The 18,160-nt window shown below is 53.4% G+C and overlaps 1 protein-coding gene across 11 annotated transcripts in view; it reads left to right on the plus strand.

Moving 5' to 3' along the window:
- Positions 1-18,160, plus strand: part of EVC2 (EvC ciliary complex subunit 2) — a 41,653-nt gene that overhangs the window by 21,868 nt on the left and 1,625 nt on the right. For 10 of the 11 annotated variants that reach the window (XM_023520192.1, XM_023520189.1, XM_023520190.1 and 7 more), the window contains 5 exons: positions 2,544-2,683; positions 8,800-9,124; positions 11,591-11,830; positions 13,899-14,074; positions 15,967-16,126. In XM_023520192.1, coding sequence (XP_023375960.1) covers positions 2,544-2,683; positions 8,800-9,124; positions 11,591-11,830; positions 13,899-14,074; positions 15,967-16,126 — 1,041 coding nt within the window. The remainder of the gene's footprint in view (positions 1-2,543; positions 2,684-8,799; positions 9,125-11,590; positions 11,831-13,898; positions 14,075-15,966; positions 16,127-18,160) is intronic. The other variant, XM_023520197.1, reaches the window with a different exon arrangement.

The following is an 18,160-nucleotide window of genomic DNA, read 5'->3' on the forward strand; positions in this document are numbered from 1 at the left end:
GGTGGGCCTTGAAGTGGCGAGGATGCGGGGACGTGGGCAGAAAACGGGGGGCATCTGCTACAGCCCCCATGGGCCGCCGTGGAGACTGGTACTTGTGGACACTCAGTACATGGGAGAGGGTGAGAGTGAGGACAGACGGAGGAGGGAAAGGAGGGCGGCTGGTCCCAGGGCGAGACGAGCTCCGTGGAACCGTTGCCCGCAGGCCCTGTGGGAGCAAGCATTTCTCCAGGACCGTGAAAGGCAGGGGCCGCTGGGCTCTGTCACCCAGGGGTCCAACAGCTCGAAGGATCATCTGTCATTTTTCTCCCTATCTTTATATTGAGGAAACTGAGGCCCTTGAAGTTAAACAACTCGCTTCAAGTGGCCGAACGTAGGCTGGGACCTGGCTTCTGGGTCCTCTCTCCCTGGAGGCTGGAAGTCCTGTCCCGTTGTTCATTTTGTTTCTGCTTCCTAGAGGAGAGAATTGTCATTTCAGTGTGAGGTCAGCCCACAGTAGCCTTGGCAAGTGCCAACGAGGGGAAGGAAGATGGCCAAGTAATCAGACATTCTGTTCGCTCTCCCAAAGCTGTTATCAATTGTAGAAGAACAAAACTCACCCTTTACTTTGATGAAGGAGCGGGATTCTTTTCCCGGAGATCAAAGGCTTATCGTTACAACCGCAGAGAGGAAAGCGAAGTGTGAATTCACAGAATGAACTCTTTCACATGTTTCTTTGTTTCTGCCAGCATGGTGGCAGCCAGTGAGACAGCGTGCCGTAAAACAGAAGACAGTCTTCGTGGTTAGATCGGCTTGGGATCAAACCCACCTGGCTTTTTCTGAGCTGTGCGAAGCTAAATAATGTTCCTTCACCTTTCTGGGCTGCACTGTCCTTATATGTAAACTGGGGGCGACAACTCCTGTTATGACAGTTTCATGATATGACACGTACAAGGCATAAGGTCCAGAATTCTTAAATGTTAGCTTCAGTTAATACCCATTTCTGCAGAATTAATATTAGGGACAAAACAGATATATCATCTATCCAGTCAGAAAGTTGGGCCCAAGTATCTCCGATGTCACTTCCATCTTACAATTCTGTATTCTGATTAGAAACCAGCCAGATCCATGCTGTTGAAGTTCATCTGCCAACTCTACATGATGATGGTGATGGTGGTGATGGTGATGGGGATGGGGATGGTGATGACGATGACGATGGTGATGGTGATGATGACGATGGTGATGGTGATGGTGATGGTGATGATGAGGACGATGGTGATGGGGATTGTGATGACAATGACGATGGTGATGGTGATGATGACGATGGTGATGGTGATGATGGTGCTGATAGTGATGATGATGATGGTGATGGTGATGGTGAGGGTGATAATGGTGGTGGTGATGATGGTGATGATGACGATGGTGATGGTGATGATGGTGATGGCGATGGTGATGGGGATGACAATGGTGATGGTGATGGTGATGATGATGACGATGACGATGGTGATGATGACGATGCTGATGGTGATGATGGTGATGACGATGGTGATGGTAATGGTGATGGTGATAATGGTGGTAGTGATGATGGTGATGGTGATGATGATGGTGATGTGGATGGTGATGACGATGGTGATGGTGATGGTGATAATGGTGGTGGTGGTGGTGATGATGGGATGATGATGGTGATGTGGATGGTGATGGTGATGGTGATGGTGATGGTGATAATGGTGGTGGTGGTGGTGATGATGGGGATGATGATGATGATGGTGATGGTGATGATGGTGATGATGGTGATGATGATGGTGATGGTGATAATGGTGCTGGTGATGATGGTGGTGATGGTGATGGTGATGATGGGAATGATGATGATGGTGATGGTGGTGATGGTGATGATGATGATGATGGTGATGGGGATGGTGATGATGGTGATGATGACGATGCTGATGGTGATGATGGTGATGACGATGGTAATGGTGATGGTGATAATGGTGGTAGTGATGATGGTGATGGTGATGATGATGGTGATGTGGATGGTGATGATGATGGTGATGATGGTGATGGTGATGGTGATAATGGTGGTGGTGGTGGTGGTGATGGTGATGGTGGTGATGGTGATGATGGTGATGATGGGGATGATGATGATGATGGTGATGGTGATGATGGTGGTGATGGTGATGATGATGATGGTGATGATGATGGTGATGGTGATGATGGTGGTGATGGTGATGATGATGATGGTGGTGATGATGGTGACGATGATGGTGATAATGGTGGTGATGGTGGTGATGGTGAAATATTTTTATAGATTTACAGGTTGTAGTGGTTTTTCCATTCATTGCTTCATTTTATTCACATGACTCTGCACAGGGCTACTAGAATTATGATCCCATACTTTGATGAGAAAATAGAACCTCAGGGAAGTGCAATGTCTCGCCTGAGTTTACTCTGCTCATAAAGTGGGGCAAGCCAGGTTCTCTGACTACACATTCCTGCTGTCCCTTGTGACTTTTCCAGCATGTGACATTCACAGAAAAGCCTATTCAACTGTTTCTGAAATTCTCCCGAAGGTGCAGCATCACGAGAGCAAGCTAGAGCACTCCCAGTTCACCTCGGCTGATGGCGTGAATGAAGATCTCGCTCTCAATGACCACATGGTAGACATTCTGTTCTCAGAGGACCCCGGGGGCATGCTGCAAGCCTTGGAAGAGTAAGAGTTCTAATTCACGTTATCCTTTCATGGATGCGATGAATGTGTTAGCTATAGTTTCATGAGAGGGAAGACAGGATATTTCATTCATTCGTGAATTCGTTCCTTTAGTCATTCATTTGTCACCCGGTAGTCGTACTCAAACAACTCTATGCACGAAACACTATGCTTGGTATTTGGGAAAAGAGAGGGATTAAGACATAGTTCGTGCCATGTGGCAATCTGACCTACACAAATAGAAGTGACCATAAAAGTTTGATGAGCACTGTGCTAAGGGAGATCAGGGCTAGCTGAGCCCAGAAGAAGAAGAATGACCTCTGAGAAGGTCATGGAAATGCTTCCCAGAGGAGGTGATATTCGAAGTAATTCTTGAAGCGTGGGTAGAAGCTTTCCAAGTGGATTAAGGCAGAAGAGGCTTTTCAGGCAGAGGGCAGGAAGGCCAGACGCTGGGACAGGAAATGGGTGAGGTGTGTTTGGTGAAGTTTACGTAGCTCAGCACGATGATGTGTGGACTGGGGTATCGAGTCCAGCAAAGCAGAAGAAGAGGTGGCTGGAGAGAGAGGCCAGACCAGTGATGTGAACTGCATCCAGGCGCTGACCCAGATGCAGGCCCTGCCGTCAGAGGCTGCCCAGGCAACAGGTGGCATGGAAACAGAAGGCTCAAAACAGCAGAGCATGACAGGGCCGTTGAGGGCGTTGAGTAAGACCCTGGTCCCTGGACTTAGATCAGGGTTTAATCCGGGCTGTGCCACCGTGTGGCCTTGGTGAAGTTACTTTGGTGATGTCTTAGGGTGGAGGAGGGCTCTGGATGTCAGGCTCCACGGTTGACACTGGAGACCTAGGGGATAGTTTTTCATTTGGGAAGATTTGGGTTTTAAGAGACGACCCTGGATGCAAACGGAGAATGGCTTAGAGGGGAAAGCCCAGAGTCTGTTGGAGGGGAAGGGGAAGTGTGACCCAGGGCGGGAAGAGTAGGCTGGGGGGAGGGATACTCAGAGGGAGCCCACAGAACTGGGGTGTGGTTGGTACACGACCGTGTGTGTGTGCGCAGAGTCGGGCGTAGTTTGGACGTTGAAGGGGAAGGGAAAATCCCGGGTCATTCCTTCTGGGTTTTTATCTGTTAGTTTATTTTTATTTTAATCTTTTTTGAGTGGGAGAGAAGGGAGTACCCCACAATTCTGGCTGCTCAGTAGGTGCAGAGGCTGCAGAAATGTCCAGAGCTGACTGCGCACCCAGCTGTGCACCGAGCCCCATTCATCCGTGTGTAGGTGGCGGGCTCATGCGGCACGGCCAACCGAGCTTCATGCAGCCATCAGCTCTGATCCTTCATTTTCGCTTACTTCCCCAATCAGAATGCCGGGGGCGGCAGATCAAAGTTAGCCACGCTGTTCAGGAGGGAGGAGGGAGGAAAACGGACTCTGGCGAGAAAGGGGGGTGGTTAGCGGCAGAGATTCATAAATGTCTCATTATATTAAGTGGTATGAGCAGGTGGTTATCAAAGCGTTCCTCACTCCACCTCAGTTTCCTTCCAAACCATGAAATTGCAAAGCTAAGTGATTTGTTTGTGTCATCGGCACCTAGGTACTTAATTTGCAAGTAGATAGGACTCTATAACCTCCTGACCAAAGTGATTAGTACTTCAGGAAAGAAAACATTGACCCTGCTGTCTTCACCTTTGATTAAGAAGTGATGGAGTCTAAGTCTCCCTTCACCCCTGCAGCATCCGGTCCTGCTGCCCGAACGCGGTAGGGATGCTGAGGTTCACAAGATTTCTCTTATAAATCACTTGGTAGCTCTGGAGTTTTATATGCGTTTCTCCTCGAGAGCCCATCCTGTTTTCTGAGGAGTGTTTAGCATGGCTTATCAAGCGCAGCCTGAGAGAGCGTGGCCTGAGAGCCGGACGCATGGCTTCCTCCTCCTCTCCCACCCTCCGCCCTCCCTCCGGCCCAGGCTCCCCACCCGCCTCCAGTGTTGACTGAATGCTTCAGGCATCGTGGCTGGATGTGCATTCTGGGAACTCGGTGGTATAGTTTTTAATCATAGCGTTGTCGATTAGTTTTAATCTTTCCATCTCGACGTACAGTCAAGCTTGGGAGCTCCCAGAAAGAAAATGTCACTCTGAATGTCAGCGGCTTAGTATGCGTGGAAATCTGTCATAGTCTGCCCACTAAAAATAGCCGTTTTTCTCCAGCAAATCATTTATCCCATTCGTAATTCTTACACGAGGGTTAGCTGGGAGTCCAAAGGTGCCTTTAGGCGACTCGATTTCCATCTCATTTCTAGAACCCATTGGAGCTGTTCCTTTGCTCTCACTGATTTATTTTTGACAAAGAGCATTTTCTTGGTTACTCAGTTGTTTCTCCTTCATTCAGAGGCTGCCTCTTGCAGAATGGACTTGAAGAAGGGATATTTCCTTTCATTGTTTAAAAATTAGATTCCTTGACTGTTGTCATCCTGCGGGTGCCTTAGCCTCAGGCAGGCTGGGACACGAGGAAGGAGGGACTGGGCTCCACTGGCTGGTCCCAGAAGCTTCTAGAGCCTCGCTCTGGCCCTGACCATCGCCAAGCACACTCACAGCGACTCCCACAAAGAGGCTGTTGTTCAGAAAGGTCTATTGGCCACACAAGTGATGATGGGTTTGGGCCCGGGCCTGAGCGCTCTCAGAACCACTGTTCTATTGACGTGACAGGTTTTTTTCTCCTTTTTTTTTTTTTATAAGATTGAGCTTAGATTTTCCAAGAGAGACAAAGAAAAAGAAGAGAAGAAAGAAATTCAAGGCCTGCGTTTATTTCCCGTCATTAGAAGGAAGTTTATTGCTGTATTTTGATGCCACCAACATTGCCTTCTAAACGGTCTCGAAATTGTTTTGTCCGGAGTAGGTGTTCAATGAGTATTCATTGAATTGAGGCTTTTAAAAATGTATATTAAGTAGTTGTGACTTCGGTCCTCATCTCTAAAACCCTGAGCCCAGGGAAATTAAGCCACTTGCCCGAGTATCTCTTGTTCATTTTTTCTTTGACTGGGTTCTCTGTTCATGGATGCAATAATTTTAGAAATTAATTACTGGATTGGTTATCTCGGCAGATGCCTGCCGAGGGCCCCTTCGGTGCCAGGTGCTATGGCGGACCCTGGCCGGGTACTGCCCGTGGTCTCGGCTTCGGTCCCCGGGGGTTTGCACAAGCAAAACACAGACACGCTGACCGCCGCGTAGCGATGACCTGCCTCGCTGTGGCGAGGGTGGTCCAGGAGCAGGGAGCCGCTAGAAAGGGCGAGGGCCCTGCCTCGGCTGGGGGCCGGGTAAGCCGAGGCCCGCGTGACGTGTGGCCCGTGGGGGGCAGCAGGCACAGGGCCCCAAGGACAGGGCTGTGGATGGCAGAGAGAGGCCAGGGCCAGAGCGGCAGGAGCGTCAGCACGGCCAGTGCGGGGCGCGAGCTGAAGCCGGTCCTCCGTCGTTCTTTGTCCAAAAACGCTGATTTTCTCCGCATCACACAAGGCTCTTGGAGGCCACCTTGTGTGTCTCGTTTTGTGATGCTGTCTTGTTGTCTTCCCCATCGAGGCAGCAAGTTCAAGGGCGGGGACTTTCTGTCTTGTTCGCTGATTTATCCTCAGCGCCTCAGACAGAGCCTGACACACAGTAGGTGCTTGGGGTTGCAGCCACGGCAGTGATACGCTTGGTGGACAGCGCCGGCAGATAAAATTAGGGGCTCTCTGGTGACTTGGATAGAGAAGGGGAAAGGTCGAGCTTTAAGGAAATAAAATCAAAGTTTCTTTTGGTCTCGGCGACTTAAAGATGGCTTCGCGACCCCGGGATGGAGATGTCAGAGGGGACTCACAAGTGTGTGCCATTCTGAGATGAAAGTTCTGGGCCAGAGACGATACGTAGCAATGGGAAGCCATCGAGAAGAGGACAGAGAGAAGGGGAACCGGCCTTTAGAAGTCAGAGGAGCTCAGGAGAACGAGGAAGTCAGGGGAGGCGAGAGAAACGGGTCCCAGACGAAGCGGGTGACCGACCGTGTCTGCTCTTGCCTCGAGATCAGCCGAGAACCGACAAGTGTCTTGTTTTTCACTCCTGGGATGTTACTGATGACCAGCGCAGGTTTGGGGAAGAGGCAGGGGCAGAAGGCTAGAACCATAGAATGGTGACAGGGAGTATAGACAGCTCTTTCAGAGATATGGAGCAGTAGTAACCCACCGTACAGATAGCGCATGCCTAGGGCATTCCTAGATTTCTGGAAGGATCGGTGACAGTTCACCAAATGGCCAACACAAGCCTCCTTGCGACAAGCATCCAACTGGGATGGAAAAGCAGCCCCGTCCTCACACCTAGGCCTCGCTTCTGGCTTTCCTGCAAGGTGGTGGTGTCTCACCAGTGCCTGACAAACCAAAGCAGGCTTATTGTGGGGGACTGCCGCAGAGCAGAGCAGCAGTAAAGCCTCTGGTTTCCATGGCAACCCTCACAGTCATCTTCCCAGCAGCGACGGTTTCTTGGAGGAGTTCTGTGTCCAACAGATGCCTCCCTTCTCCCAGCAAGTGTTTGCTGAGCTCCTCCTGCGTGCCTGGCACTGTCTTAGATGCTGGGAAGGAAGTCGAGAAAAGCCGGGACCCCCTAAGATGTCCCCAGTCTGCAGGGAGAAACGGCTCACACACAAATAAATACAGGGCAGCGGGCAGTGCAAGCGGGAATAGTAACCAGACAGAGGCCTCGTCCTGGCGCGTCTTCTGCGTGCTGGTGATTTACAAGGGTGACGGGCCCGCCTGCGGTGCGGGAACGGGCGTTGTGGCCGTGGCTGCAGACTTGAGCTGCACTGCAGATGTTACTCCACGCCTTTTGTTAGAGAACCCGCCTCGTGGCAGCAACGGCGGCTGCCGCACGTTGACCGCCTTGCGGATGTCGGTCTGCCTCTGTCACTAGAGAACTTGCTGCCCCGTAGGGGCAGCGGCCGCCACCCTTGGCCAAACTGCGGCTCTGATGCCGAGTCGTTCTCAGGTGAACGGCTTGACGGCGCGGTGACTTCTGCTGCGCTGCTCCTGCATCACGGTTGTCAGGCTGGATCTGTCACCAAAGCACTTTCTTTATAGCAATGACAGTAGCCGCCTCTGTTCTGCCACACTGCGGGCGTTAGGTTATGGCTGTCATTAGGGACAAGGAGAAGGAGGCCGGCCGGCTGTGGGGGGCTGGCCGCCGGGCGCGGGTTTCGGGCTTTGATTGGTACTTGGGTCCGCCTGAAGCAAACGCTGGGGTGGGCAACCCTCCGCCCGATTCCCAGAACGAGGCAGACGCTCATCTCAGCGTTGAGCGTCACTCCGCCTCGCTCTGCGAGTCACGAGGCCCTTGCAGCTTGGGGTCGTGACGCTCGCCCAGGGATTTCACTGAGATTTCTTTACTTCTTCAAAAACCTTTGCTGGGTCATTTTTGCTATTTTTGCCTTTTTTTCTACAAAAGCGTGAAAATATGCGAGACGTTCAGTTGATGCTCATGTGCACAGGTCCCTTTGGAGGGACATTCCTTCCTGGTCACTGTGGCCTGAGTGACGGTGACGTCAGCCTGAGATCCTGGAATTGTCAGGGGCATTTCGGCGCCGGGGGACGTCAGTCCTCCGGGAGTGGTGCTGTCTCCGAAGGTGCCGACGTGGGTGGTGATCAGGCTCTCAGAAGACCAGCCATCAGGTCGGCCCTTCACCCCCCTCATTCCTGTGTTTGCTCAGGTTGTCCCTCCCAGAGCCCCGTCCAGGCGGCCACTTTACATCTACTTACTATATCCATAAATGAATTTTTAATTGGAAAAAATTAAACTTTCTTTTCAAATTCTCCTGATATAGTAACTCTCCATTTTTCCCTCTGTTTCTTTGTTGTTGACTAAGACCGTACCTTATGTTAGTTATATTATTACTTGTTGTTCCTAGCCCGGTACTTTGCAAATTTGCTATGTGAGAATCGGCTACTTAGTCAGTGGCCTTCCAAAACCGGATGGGGCAGGAAGGAGAGAGGAGAGAAGGAGGGAAAAGGAAAAAAGAAATGCTCTGCGTGCCAATAATTGAAGCCTCCGAGTTTGGAGGGAGCTCGTTTTTCGTTGCGATCTCGTGTAACTGGGTCCTCTCGACCGTTGTGTTGTCCAGGCTGGAGATCGCAACCCTGAATCAGGCCGACGCGGAGCTCGAGGCTTGTCGAACCCAAATCAGCAAGGATGTCATTGCCCTTCTCCTGAGAAATCTGGCGAGCAGTGGCCGCCTCTCCACTCAGGTAGAGAGGAGGATGGGCGCCGTCTTCAAAAAGCAGTTTCTGTCGTTGGAGAGAGAAATCCGAGAGGAGCTCGATCGGAAGATGGTGGCCCTGACCGCCGAGTGCGACCTGGAGACAAGAAAGAAGACGGAGAACCAGTACCAGAGGGAGGTGGCGGCGACGGAGGAGGCAGAGGAGCTGCTGAAACGTGTCAGCGAGAGGGTGAGGCAGCCCCGAAGGAAGGTCACTCATCGCTGCTCCCCTCGGGGAGTCATCCGTTATCCATCCTCACGTCCATCCGTTATCCTTCCGTCCCTCCATCCATCCATCTCTCCATCCATCCATCTCTCCATCCATCCGTCCCTCCATCCATCTACCCATCTATCCATCCATCCATCATCTATCCATCCATCCATCCATCCATCCCTCCATCCATCCATCCATCCCTCCATCCATTCATCCATCCATTATCCATCCGTCCCTCTATCCATCCATCTCTCCATCCATCCATTATCCATCCATCCATTATCCATCCATCCATCTACCCATCTATCCATCCACCCATCATCCATCCATCCATCCATCCATCCATCCATATCCATCCATCTACCCATCTATCCATCCATCCATCTACCCATCTATCCATCCATCCATCCATTATCCTTCCGTCCCTCCATCCATCCATCTCTCCATCCGTCCCTCCATCCATCTATCCATTATCCATCCATCCCTCCGTCCATCCATCCATCCATTATCCAGCCATCCGTCCATCTGTCCCTCCATCCATCCGTCCCTCCATCCATCCATTACCCATCCGTCCTTCCATCCATCCATCCATTATCCAGCCATCCGTCCATCTGTCCCTCCATCCATCCGTCCCTCCATCCATCCATTACCCATCCGTCCTTCCATCCATCCATTATCCATCCGTCCCTCCATCCATCCATCTCTCCATCCATCCATTATCCATCCATCCGTCCTTCCATCCATCTATCCATTATCCATCCATCCCTCCGTCCATCCATCCATCCATTATCCATCCATCCGTCCCTCCATCCATCCCTCCATCCATCCATCTCTCCACCCATCCATCCATCTACCCATCTATCTGCCTAACCATCCATCCATCCATTATCCATCCATTCATCTATCCACCCATCCATCCATCCATCCACCCACCCACCCATCTATCCGCCTAACCATCCATCCATCCATCCATTATCCATCCATCCATCCACCTATCCATTATCCATCCATTCATTTAATGCAATACCCATCTATTCACCTACCTGCTCAGCCAGCCACCCATCCATCCATTCATCCATCCATCCGTCCGTCCGTCTGTCCATCCACTCATTTGTCCATCCACTTGTCCATCTACTCATCCATCTACTCATCCATCTATTTATCTATCCGCCACCCACCCACTATCCGTTCATCCACTCACCACTCTCCAGCCACCTGTCCGTCTGCGCGTCTGTCCATGCGCCTCCAGCATTCATTTAGAAAGCGTTTGTTAGTCACTTACCATCTCTCAGGTATCGCGCTAGGCAGGGAAGGTACAGAGAAAAATGAGACGCGGTTTCGCATTCGAGAAGTTCATAGTCTAATGAAGGGTCCTTGCGCATCAGAAATGTGGTGTCGTTCAAGCACGGCATAATAGAGCAGTGTTCATGGTCCCATGGGGGTCGTGGGGAGGCAGAAAGGGCACGTCCACAGAGCACGTGGCTCAGGGCGGGCGTGATGTCGGTGTGCACGTGTGTCCCTCCGGGCTGCAGTCAGTGCGTCACGGTTCTCTCCAGCGCGGGCAACAAGCTTGAGAGCCTCCCAGCATGGTCCACGGAGTGCCCGCTTTACAGGCCACTTTGAGGCAGTTTTGGTTTGCAGGTTTCCTTCCCTGCGAATGTTCTGCTCTGAGATTGTTCTGGAAAGCGTTAGGATAGCAGGAGAGCAGGTTGCAACGACGTTTACCAGAGCTCAGCAGCCTCATCATTGTCAGCTTGGGATAGTGTATGTGTGTGTGTGTGTGCGCGCGCGCGCGTGTGTGTGTGCGCTCACACGCCTATGTGTGCATGTGCGCATGCATGCATGTGCACTGTGTGCATGTGAGTGTGCACTGTGTCGTGTGCATGTGCCCATGCGTGCACGTGCACTGTGTTGCATGCATGTGTGAGTATGCACTGTGTTTGTGCATGTCCTGGTGCATGCATGTGCACTGTGTTGCATGCATGCTTGAGTATGCACAGTGCGTGCACGTGCACTGTGCTCGTGCATGCGTGAGTATGCACTGCATTGTGTGCCTGTGTGAGTATGCACTGTGTTGTGTGCATGTGTGAGTATGCACTATGTTGTGTGCATGTGCCTGTGCATGCACGTGCACTGCGTGCATGTGAGTATGCACAGTGCTTGCACGTGCACGGTGTTTGTTGCGTGCATGCATGGGTGTGCACTGTGTTGCGTACATGTGTGAGTGTACACTGTGCGTGCACGTGCACTGTGTTGCGTGCATGCATGGGTGTGCACTGTGTTATGTGCATGCATGGGTGTGCACTGTGTTGCGTGCATGCGCGAGTATGCACTGTGTTGCGTGCGTGCGTGAGTATGCACTGTGTTCGTGCATGTGCTGGTGCCTGTGTGTACACGTGCCGTCACGTGCGCCGGTCTCTCACACGCTCCTTCCCTCCGCAGTCTGCAGCCGAGTGCAGCGCCTCCCTGCGGGCCCTGCACGGCCTGGAGCTGGGGCACCTCAGGAGGTCTCTCGCCCTGCAGAAGGAGGAAGACTTCGCCAGGGCTCGCAGGCAGCTGGCCGTTTTCCAGAGAAGCGAACTGCACAATATCTTCTTTGCCCAGATAAAAAGTGCCATTTTCAAAGGGGAACTGAAGCCGGAGGCAGCTAAAATGCTTCTGCAGGATTACTGCAACATCCAGGTAATGCCTGCGATCGGGCTTCAGGCTCACCGTTAAGGGAGAGTGATTTTCCGGAACGGATTCAGTACGTTCCTCCCCCAGAGCGAAGTCCCGTTTTTTCTTTCGTGCTGCGGACGGGTGCACTGACGTCCCCTTCCTTCTGCCCCTTTCTGTGCGTGTGAGTGTCCGGTGGGGAGGACGAACGGGGGCCAGAAGCACAGCCTGGGAGTCAGGTCGACCTGGACTCGAATTCCTGTCCTGCCACCCACCAGCTGGGTCAGCTTAAGCAAAACACCCAACCTCTCTGAGCCTCGCTTTCCTTACCTGTAAAACGGGGATAATAAGAGTCCCCACACTCAGGGGGGAGTGACGGAGGTTTAAGCTGATCTGTAAAGCCGGTGATGGGCACAAGATGTGCTTAATATACATAGCAGTTAAAATCTCATAAATACATCTGTGCATATAGTGTGTGGGGGTTACAATGTAGGTGCCTGGGTAAATTTGTGTCTGTTTTCACACATGAGCTTGAGCGTGAATGCTGTTCGCGCAGACAGTAAATTCCTAGACGACAGTGGAAACAGTGTATCTGGGACTGTCCCCATTGCTGTGGAATTCCTTACGAGGCCGGCCTGAGGCACTTCACGTGCACAGGCGCACACACACACGCACACAGGGAATATCTCTGGTGTGCAGACACGTGCCAGATTCCTGGTCCCGGCACAGGCTCGGTGCGTGAGGGCTGTGACGAAGCAGGGTGCTGTCCGGGGAAGGTCACCGTGAGCCTTGGGGAAGACGAGCCACGCTCAGGAGGCACCGGGACCTGAAGGGAACAAAGCAGCATCTCCATTTTGCTCTAGGTTTTTCCCACTAAAACTTCAGCGAGAGTCAGTAAAGTAGAAATTCTGTCACGCCCTCCGGGTGTTCAGACCCCGTGGCATCCCTCAGGTAGTCACGGATTTTGCGGTCCTCCTCCTCCTCCTCCTCGTGAAGAGGCACGACTGACTCTCAGAGCCAGGGTGGCCGAGTTAGAGAGAACGCATGCCACACTGCGCCATGGCAGACGACCTTGACCGGAGCTACTGGACGTTTTGAGGGTGCCGACTGCGAGTTCCTTAAGTGGCCGCCCACGTCACCCGCTGACGCGGGTCCAGGCCCATGGAGAATGGGGCTGTCGCCACGGCGTTTCTTGTGTGTTGATTCTGCTGCCAGGACCTGGCAGGGACCCCGCACTGCTCCGCGCATCTGACGGGCCATTCAGGCTCCACTGCTGGACAGGCCGGTTCTCAGCCGTCGGGAGCTGGCAACGGTATAGCTTTCGCGTGGAAAGGACGCTGTCCGTGGCGTCAAATGTATCTTGTGGAAGAAAGTGTTATTTCCACAGACGGATAAAAGACAGCACAGCCGGCGAGTGGGGGTGACATCACGAGGCCATGTTTTACTTCCTGCTGGTCTCGTTACCTTGCCGCTGGGTAAAGCTGGATGAAGGGGTAAAGCGGGGTGGCCTCCGGTGAGGTAGAGCACAGGCCCCCAAACGAGATCGCTGCATTGACATCCCCGAGCTGTGCAGCGTGGGCGCGGTCCCCTCATCGGGGAACGGGGGCAGCGGCGCTGTCTCCCTGCTTCATGGCAGATGGGGCGGGAAGGGCCGTGGGCCAGCATCAGGCCGGAGGAGACGCCCGTGTGAACTGGGCTACGACCCTCTCTCGCGTGGGGCTGGGTGTCGTTCATTTTGTAGACCGGAAAAAGTGCTTGCTGCTCTTTGCCCGTCTCGTCTGCCCCGTGAGTGTGGGCGCCGGGTGTCAGGGCTGGTGGCCGCTTGACCCTGGGGCTGCGTCCTGGAGCTCCGCGGGGTGAAGGGCGGATCGCGGGCTGCAGGAAGTTGCGTTCTCACTCCTGGGGCGGTGGCGTTGGTTTGATAACTTTACCGTCTGGCCCAGGGCACTTTTCAGAGTCTGCATTTCTTACTCAGATGAGTGTGTAACCCAGGGCACCTATTCCTGCATCTTTTCTTTGGAAAGGAAATGTAATATTTTCTCTACATCTTAATCGGGCGTATTTTCTTGATTTTTTTTTTTTTTTTTTAAAACAGGAGGATGTAGAAGAGCTAATGGACTATTTCCAGGCTAGTAAGAGGTATCACCTGAGTAAACGGTTTGGCCACAGGGAGTACCTGGTCCAGAACATTCAGTCGTCAGAGACCCGTGTGCAAGGCCTTCTGAGCGCTGCTGCTGCCCAGCTGACCCTCCTCATCCAGAAGCACGAGAGGTAACCCCGCCCCCCCCAACTGTCCACAGAGTGCGAAAGAGCCACCCCAGCATCCTCGCCCAAGACCACCGGCTTCTGTTCGTTCATCGAATGCACTGGCTCCTCCTTACATGTTTCTTAGGAAGAATTCTCTAGTCGTTAGGCTCCTTTGCATCGTAGAGCTCTAAAACCATGCACAGTAGCCGAGGCGACCGTACCGTGAACCCCGCATGCCCATCATTCGCCTCCGACAGGGGCTGCCTCCCAGCCAATCCCGATGTGACTGTGCGTCCCCGCCCTGGGTCATTTTGAAGCAAGTCCCCCACATTTCATCGAGAAATCGGCGGTGGATGCTCACGTGAGCTGCATGACGGAGAGGCCTCTTCCCTGGCTCTCACATTCCCCTTTGGGACGAAGTGTAAACACACGGATGCTTGTCTTGGGATCCGACTGGTTTTCCTCAGTAGCAGCGGGGCCACCCCGTGGCGGGGCAGCCCCTGTCCTCTGCCACGCTCCTTCTCATTAGGACTTTGAGGCCCGCATTGCAAACTATGAAATTTATTCTTTTTAGGGTACGAGAAGCTCTAAAATGAGTAGGGGCATGATTCTAAAGTTGATTTCTTATGACGATCTGTAGTTTTGTGAATTGGTTCTACCACCTAGTAATTTTATTAGATCTTTGCAACACTGTTTAATGAGGATGCTGTAAGGTGCAAATTATGTGGGCGAACGCTCCTTACCGAAGATGCTAATGAATTTGTCACCGCAATTGACTTGACATTCCTGATTAATTTTCACTCCAGCGGAAGGAGCAGCTCCTTGCCTTGCATAGACCGATGGCTGTACAAGGAAGTAGGTTTTACCTCTGATTTTTAGACTCCATCATCAGAGGCTGGCACAGACTTATATTTTTAAAGCATGTATCTACCATTCGTTCATTCACCTATTTTTCCTCCGAGAAGTTTCCGTGGAGAATCTCCCCTGTGCCAAGCAGGGGGCCCAGCCCAGGGGTGCAGGCAGAATAGCGGTCGCAATAGAGTGTCAGTCAGGGTTCTCCAGAAAAACAGAATAAGGTACGGATGAGGGGTTGGCGCACGCGGTTCTGGAGGCTGAGAAGTTCCACAGTCTGCCGTCTGCACAGCAGAGACCCGGAAACTCCAGCGGAGTCGGTCAGTCTGAGTCCCAAGGCCTGTGACCCAGGGGAGCCGATGACACACATCCCAGCCCAAGGGCAGGAGATGACATGAGCTGTCCCCGCTCAGTGAGGCAGAGTAGAAAAGGGGCGAACTCCTCCTTCCTTCGCCTCCTCTTCTGTCTGGACCCTCAGTGGGTGGACGACGCCGTCCTACACCGGGGAAGCCCTCTGCCTTACGAGGCCACCGATTCAAACGCTGCTCTCGTCCGGACCCGGACCCCCCTCCCATGTCCACCCCCCCGCCCCCCGCACAGACACACCCAGAAACGGTGGCAACCTCTAACCCGGGCGCCCGTCCAGTCAGGTCAGCACGTGGAATTAACCCTCACAGAGTGGTCCCCACGTTTACATCTCATACATCGCTGATGCCCTTCCCGTCACCAGGAGCTCCTGACTTCCCCCCCGACCCCTTCATCTCCTCTTGGGAGGGTCCGCCCCACAGTGTGCTCCTTTGTCCCGGAAATGCTCGCCCACTCTCTGCCCTCGCGCTGAGGTCTCTCCTGAGGCCGGGCTTTCTCTGAGCACCTGTGACGACGATGCTTTTACCTTCCCCGTATCCCAGTCACGTCTCAGCTGCCCATCCTCCTCCTCCTCCAGGGTAAACACTCGCCTGATCCCAGCGAAACCGATATCGAGATAAACTGTCAGCCACGGCGAGAGCCGGGCTGGCCGGGAGTTTGGCGAGCTCGCCTGGTAACCCGGAATCTTTTCTGCCCAGGGCAGGGTACTTGGACGAAGGTCAGATGGAGGTGCTGTTGGAGCGGGCTCAGACGGAAGTCTTCTCTGTGAAACAGAAGTTGGACAGTGACTTAAAGCAGGAAAAGAAAAAGCTCCGCCAGAAATTAATAACTAGGAGGAGACGCGAGATGCTGCAAAAGGTACCCAGGGAGTGAAGCCTTTATCCTCTGCCCGGCCTCGTCACACACCCACCCGCCCTGCCATCCGAGAGCCGGGGTCCACGTGGCGGCTGGGCAGCCATCGCGACCTGCCAGCTGCGGTGGATCGACACGGACGTTTTGGAATGCTGTGTCAAGGAGGGCTCTGCACACCCTTTCTGGTCGCAGGAAGGCAGAGGGTCCTGGTGGGCTCGCGATGCCAGCCTTGGTACCTGACCGAGTGACGAGCGTTTACCGAGTGTCTGCTTAGCGCGGTGCTGTGTGTTACATAAGATCCCTTCTTTGATCCTTACGATCGTTCACAGTGAGGCGGTACTACTGAGTTCTCTCTTTTGTTTTTAAATGAAGTCACTGGGCTTAGAGGGTTTTAGTGTCCTAACCCGTGCAGGCTGCCGTAACAAAATACCGGAGACTAAATGGCGTATAAACAACAGGAATTTATATCTCCTAATTCCAAGGGCTGGAAGCCCAAGGTCAGAGTGCCAGCCAGCATGGCACCGATGAAGGCAGCTCCTGGGTTGCAGGCGCCGACTTCTCAGTGTGTCGTCACGTGGGGGAAGGGGAGAGGGAGCCTGGCGAGGTCTGTTATGTAAGAGCATGAGTCCCACATGACCCGAGCACCTCCCGAAGGCCCCACCTCCGAACGCCATCACACGGGGCGTCAGGTTTCAACTTAGGAGTGATGCAGGCACACGAGCATTCAGATCACAGCATCGAGTAATGTGGTCAAGGTCAGACACCGGGCAAGTGGCAGACACGGGATTGGCCTGTCTGACTTAGAGCCTTGGCCTGCTCAGATGTCTGCCCGCCTTGCGAGAGGAGACTCCGGCACGTAAACACATAAACGCACCGTGATGAGCTCACTTCGCACCATACGCAGGGCACTGCAGCCCAGCGGAGAGGAGGTGGCTCGTCCTGCCGGGGAAGGCTTTGCAGGGCAGGCGCGGCAGACACTGAGACCTAGGGGGCTGGGAAGGACGTTGCAGGTGGCGAGGTGGCACTCGGGCGAGCGTGCCCCACTGTGCCTGGGACTCTGAGAACATGACAAGCTACAGTGTGCAGAGGGACAAGGGCAGGGGTGGAGGGGGTGTGCCCAGGGGTGAGGGCATGGAGTGCCAGGCTGGGGCGTCACCTTGTTCCGAGGATGGTGGGGAACGCTGGGGGGTTTTCAGGGGGAGAAGGATGTGGTCAGACTTAGGACATAGGAAGCTCACATGAGCAGCCTGTTAGATAGAGCCGGAGGATCCTGGGGTATAAACCAATGGGAGGCTTGGGCGCTCGGCCAGGTGAGAGCTGACAAGGACCCAGAGCTGAGAAAGTGCTCTGAGCCCCGGGGGAAGGGACAGATTCAGAGACCATATGGGACATACCGAGTGACACCTAGGAGGCTGGCTGGTACCATTCGGGAAGGAGAGAAGGAGAGACAGGATACCTTTTTAACTTGAGTGATAGAAAGTCTGCTTTTAATGATCCCATTTGGGGCCCATCAGAAAGCCATGATTCTCACCTTGACCGGTGACCTCTACTCCATCATGAGCGTCACCTCATCCATCTGCATTAGCTAAACAATCAAAACAGCGGGGCCCAAGGCCACCTTTCTGTGATGGTCAGGCCCGATGCAAGGTTAGGATCTGAAGGACGGATGCACCGCAGAAGTTCAGCCGTCTTCCGTGAGCATAATTCCTTGCAGCTGCTCTCGATGGGTCTTATGACTGATGCAGCGCTAGCACGTAGCTCCACCCAAAGGCCTAGGTTGTGTCTGCAGTGCTGAGGCCCTTTCACGTGCAGAAGGAAGGACGTGGCACTCTCGGGTCACCAGGAGCCACGATCGTAGGGAGGACCATCCCATGATCTCACAGAATAGAACCGAGGTGGCCGGCAGGTGCGCCGCTGCACGCGACACCGTGGGGGACGTGGCCGTGCGTGCCGGCTTTTTCCCACCCCCGGACCTTTGCTCTTGCTGTGCTTTCTCCCGGGAATACTCATTCCCCATAGCTTAACCCGACTGAGCTGTGA

Source organism: Pteropus vampyrus, unplaced genomic scaffold, assembly GCF_000151845.1.
Source record: "Pteropus vampyrus isolate Shadow unplaced genomic scaffold, Pvam_2.0 Scaffold252, whole genome shotgun sequence".
NCBI lineage: Eukaryota > Metazoa > Chordata > Mammalia > Chiroptera > Pteropodidae > Pteropus > Pteropus vampyrus.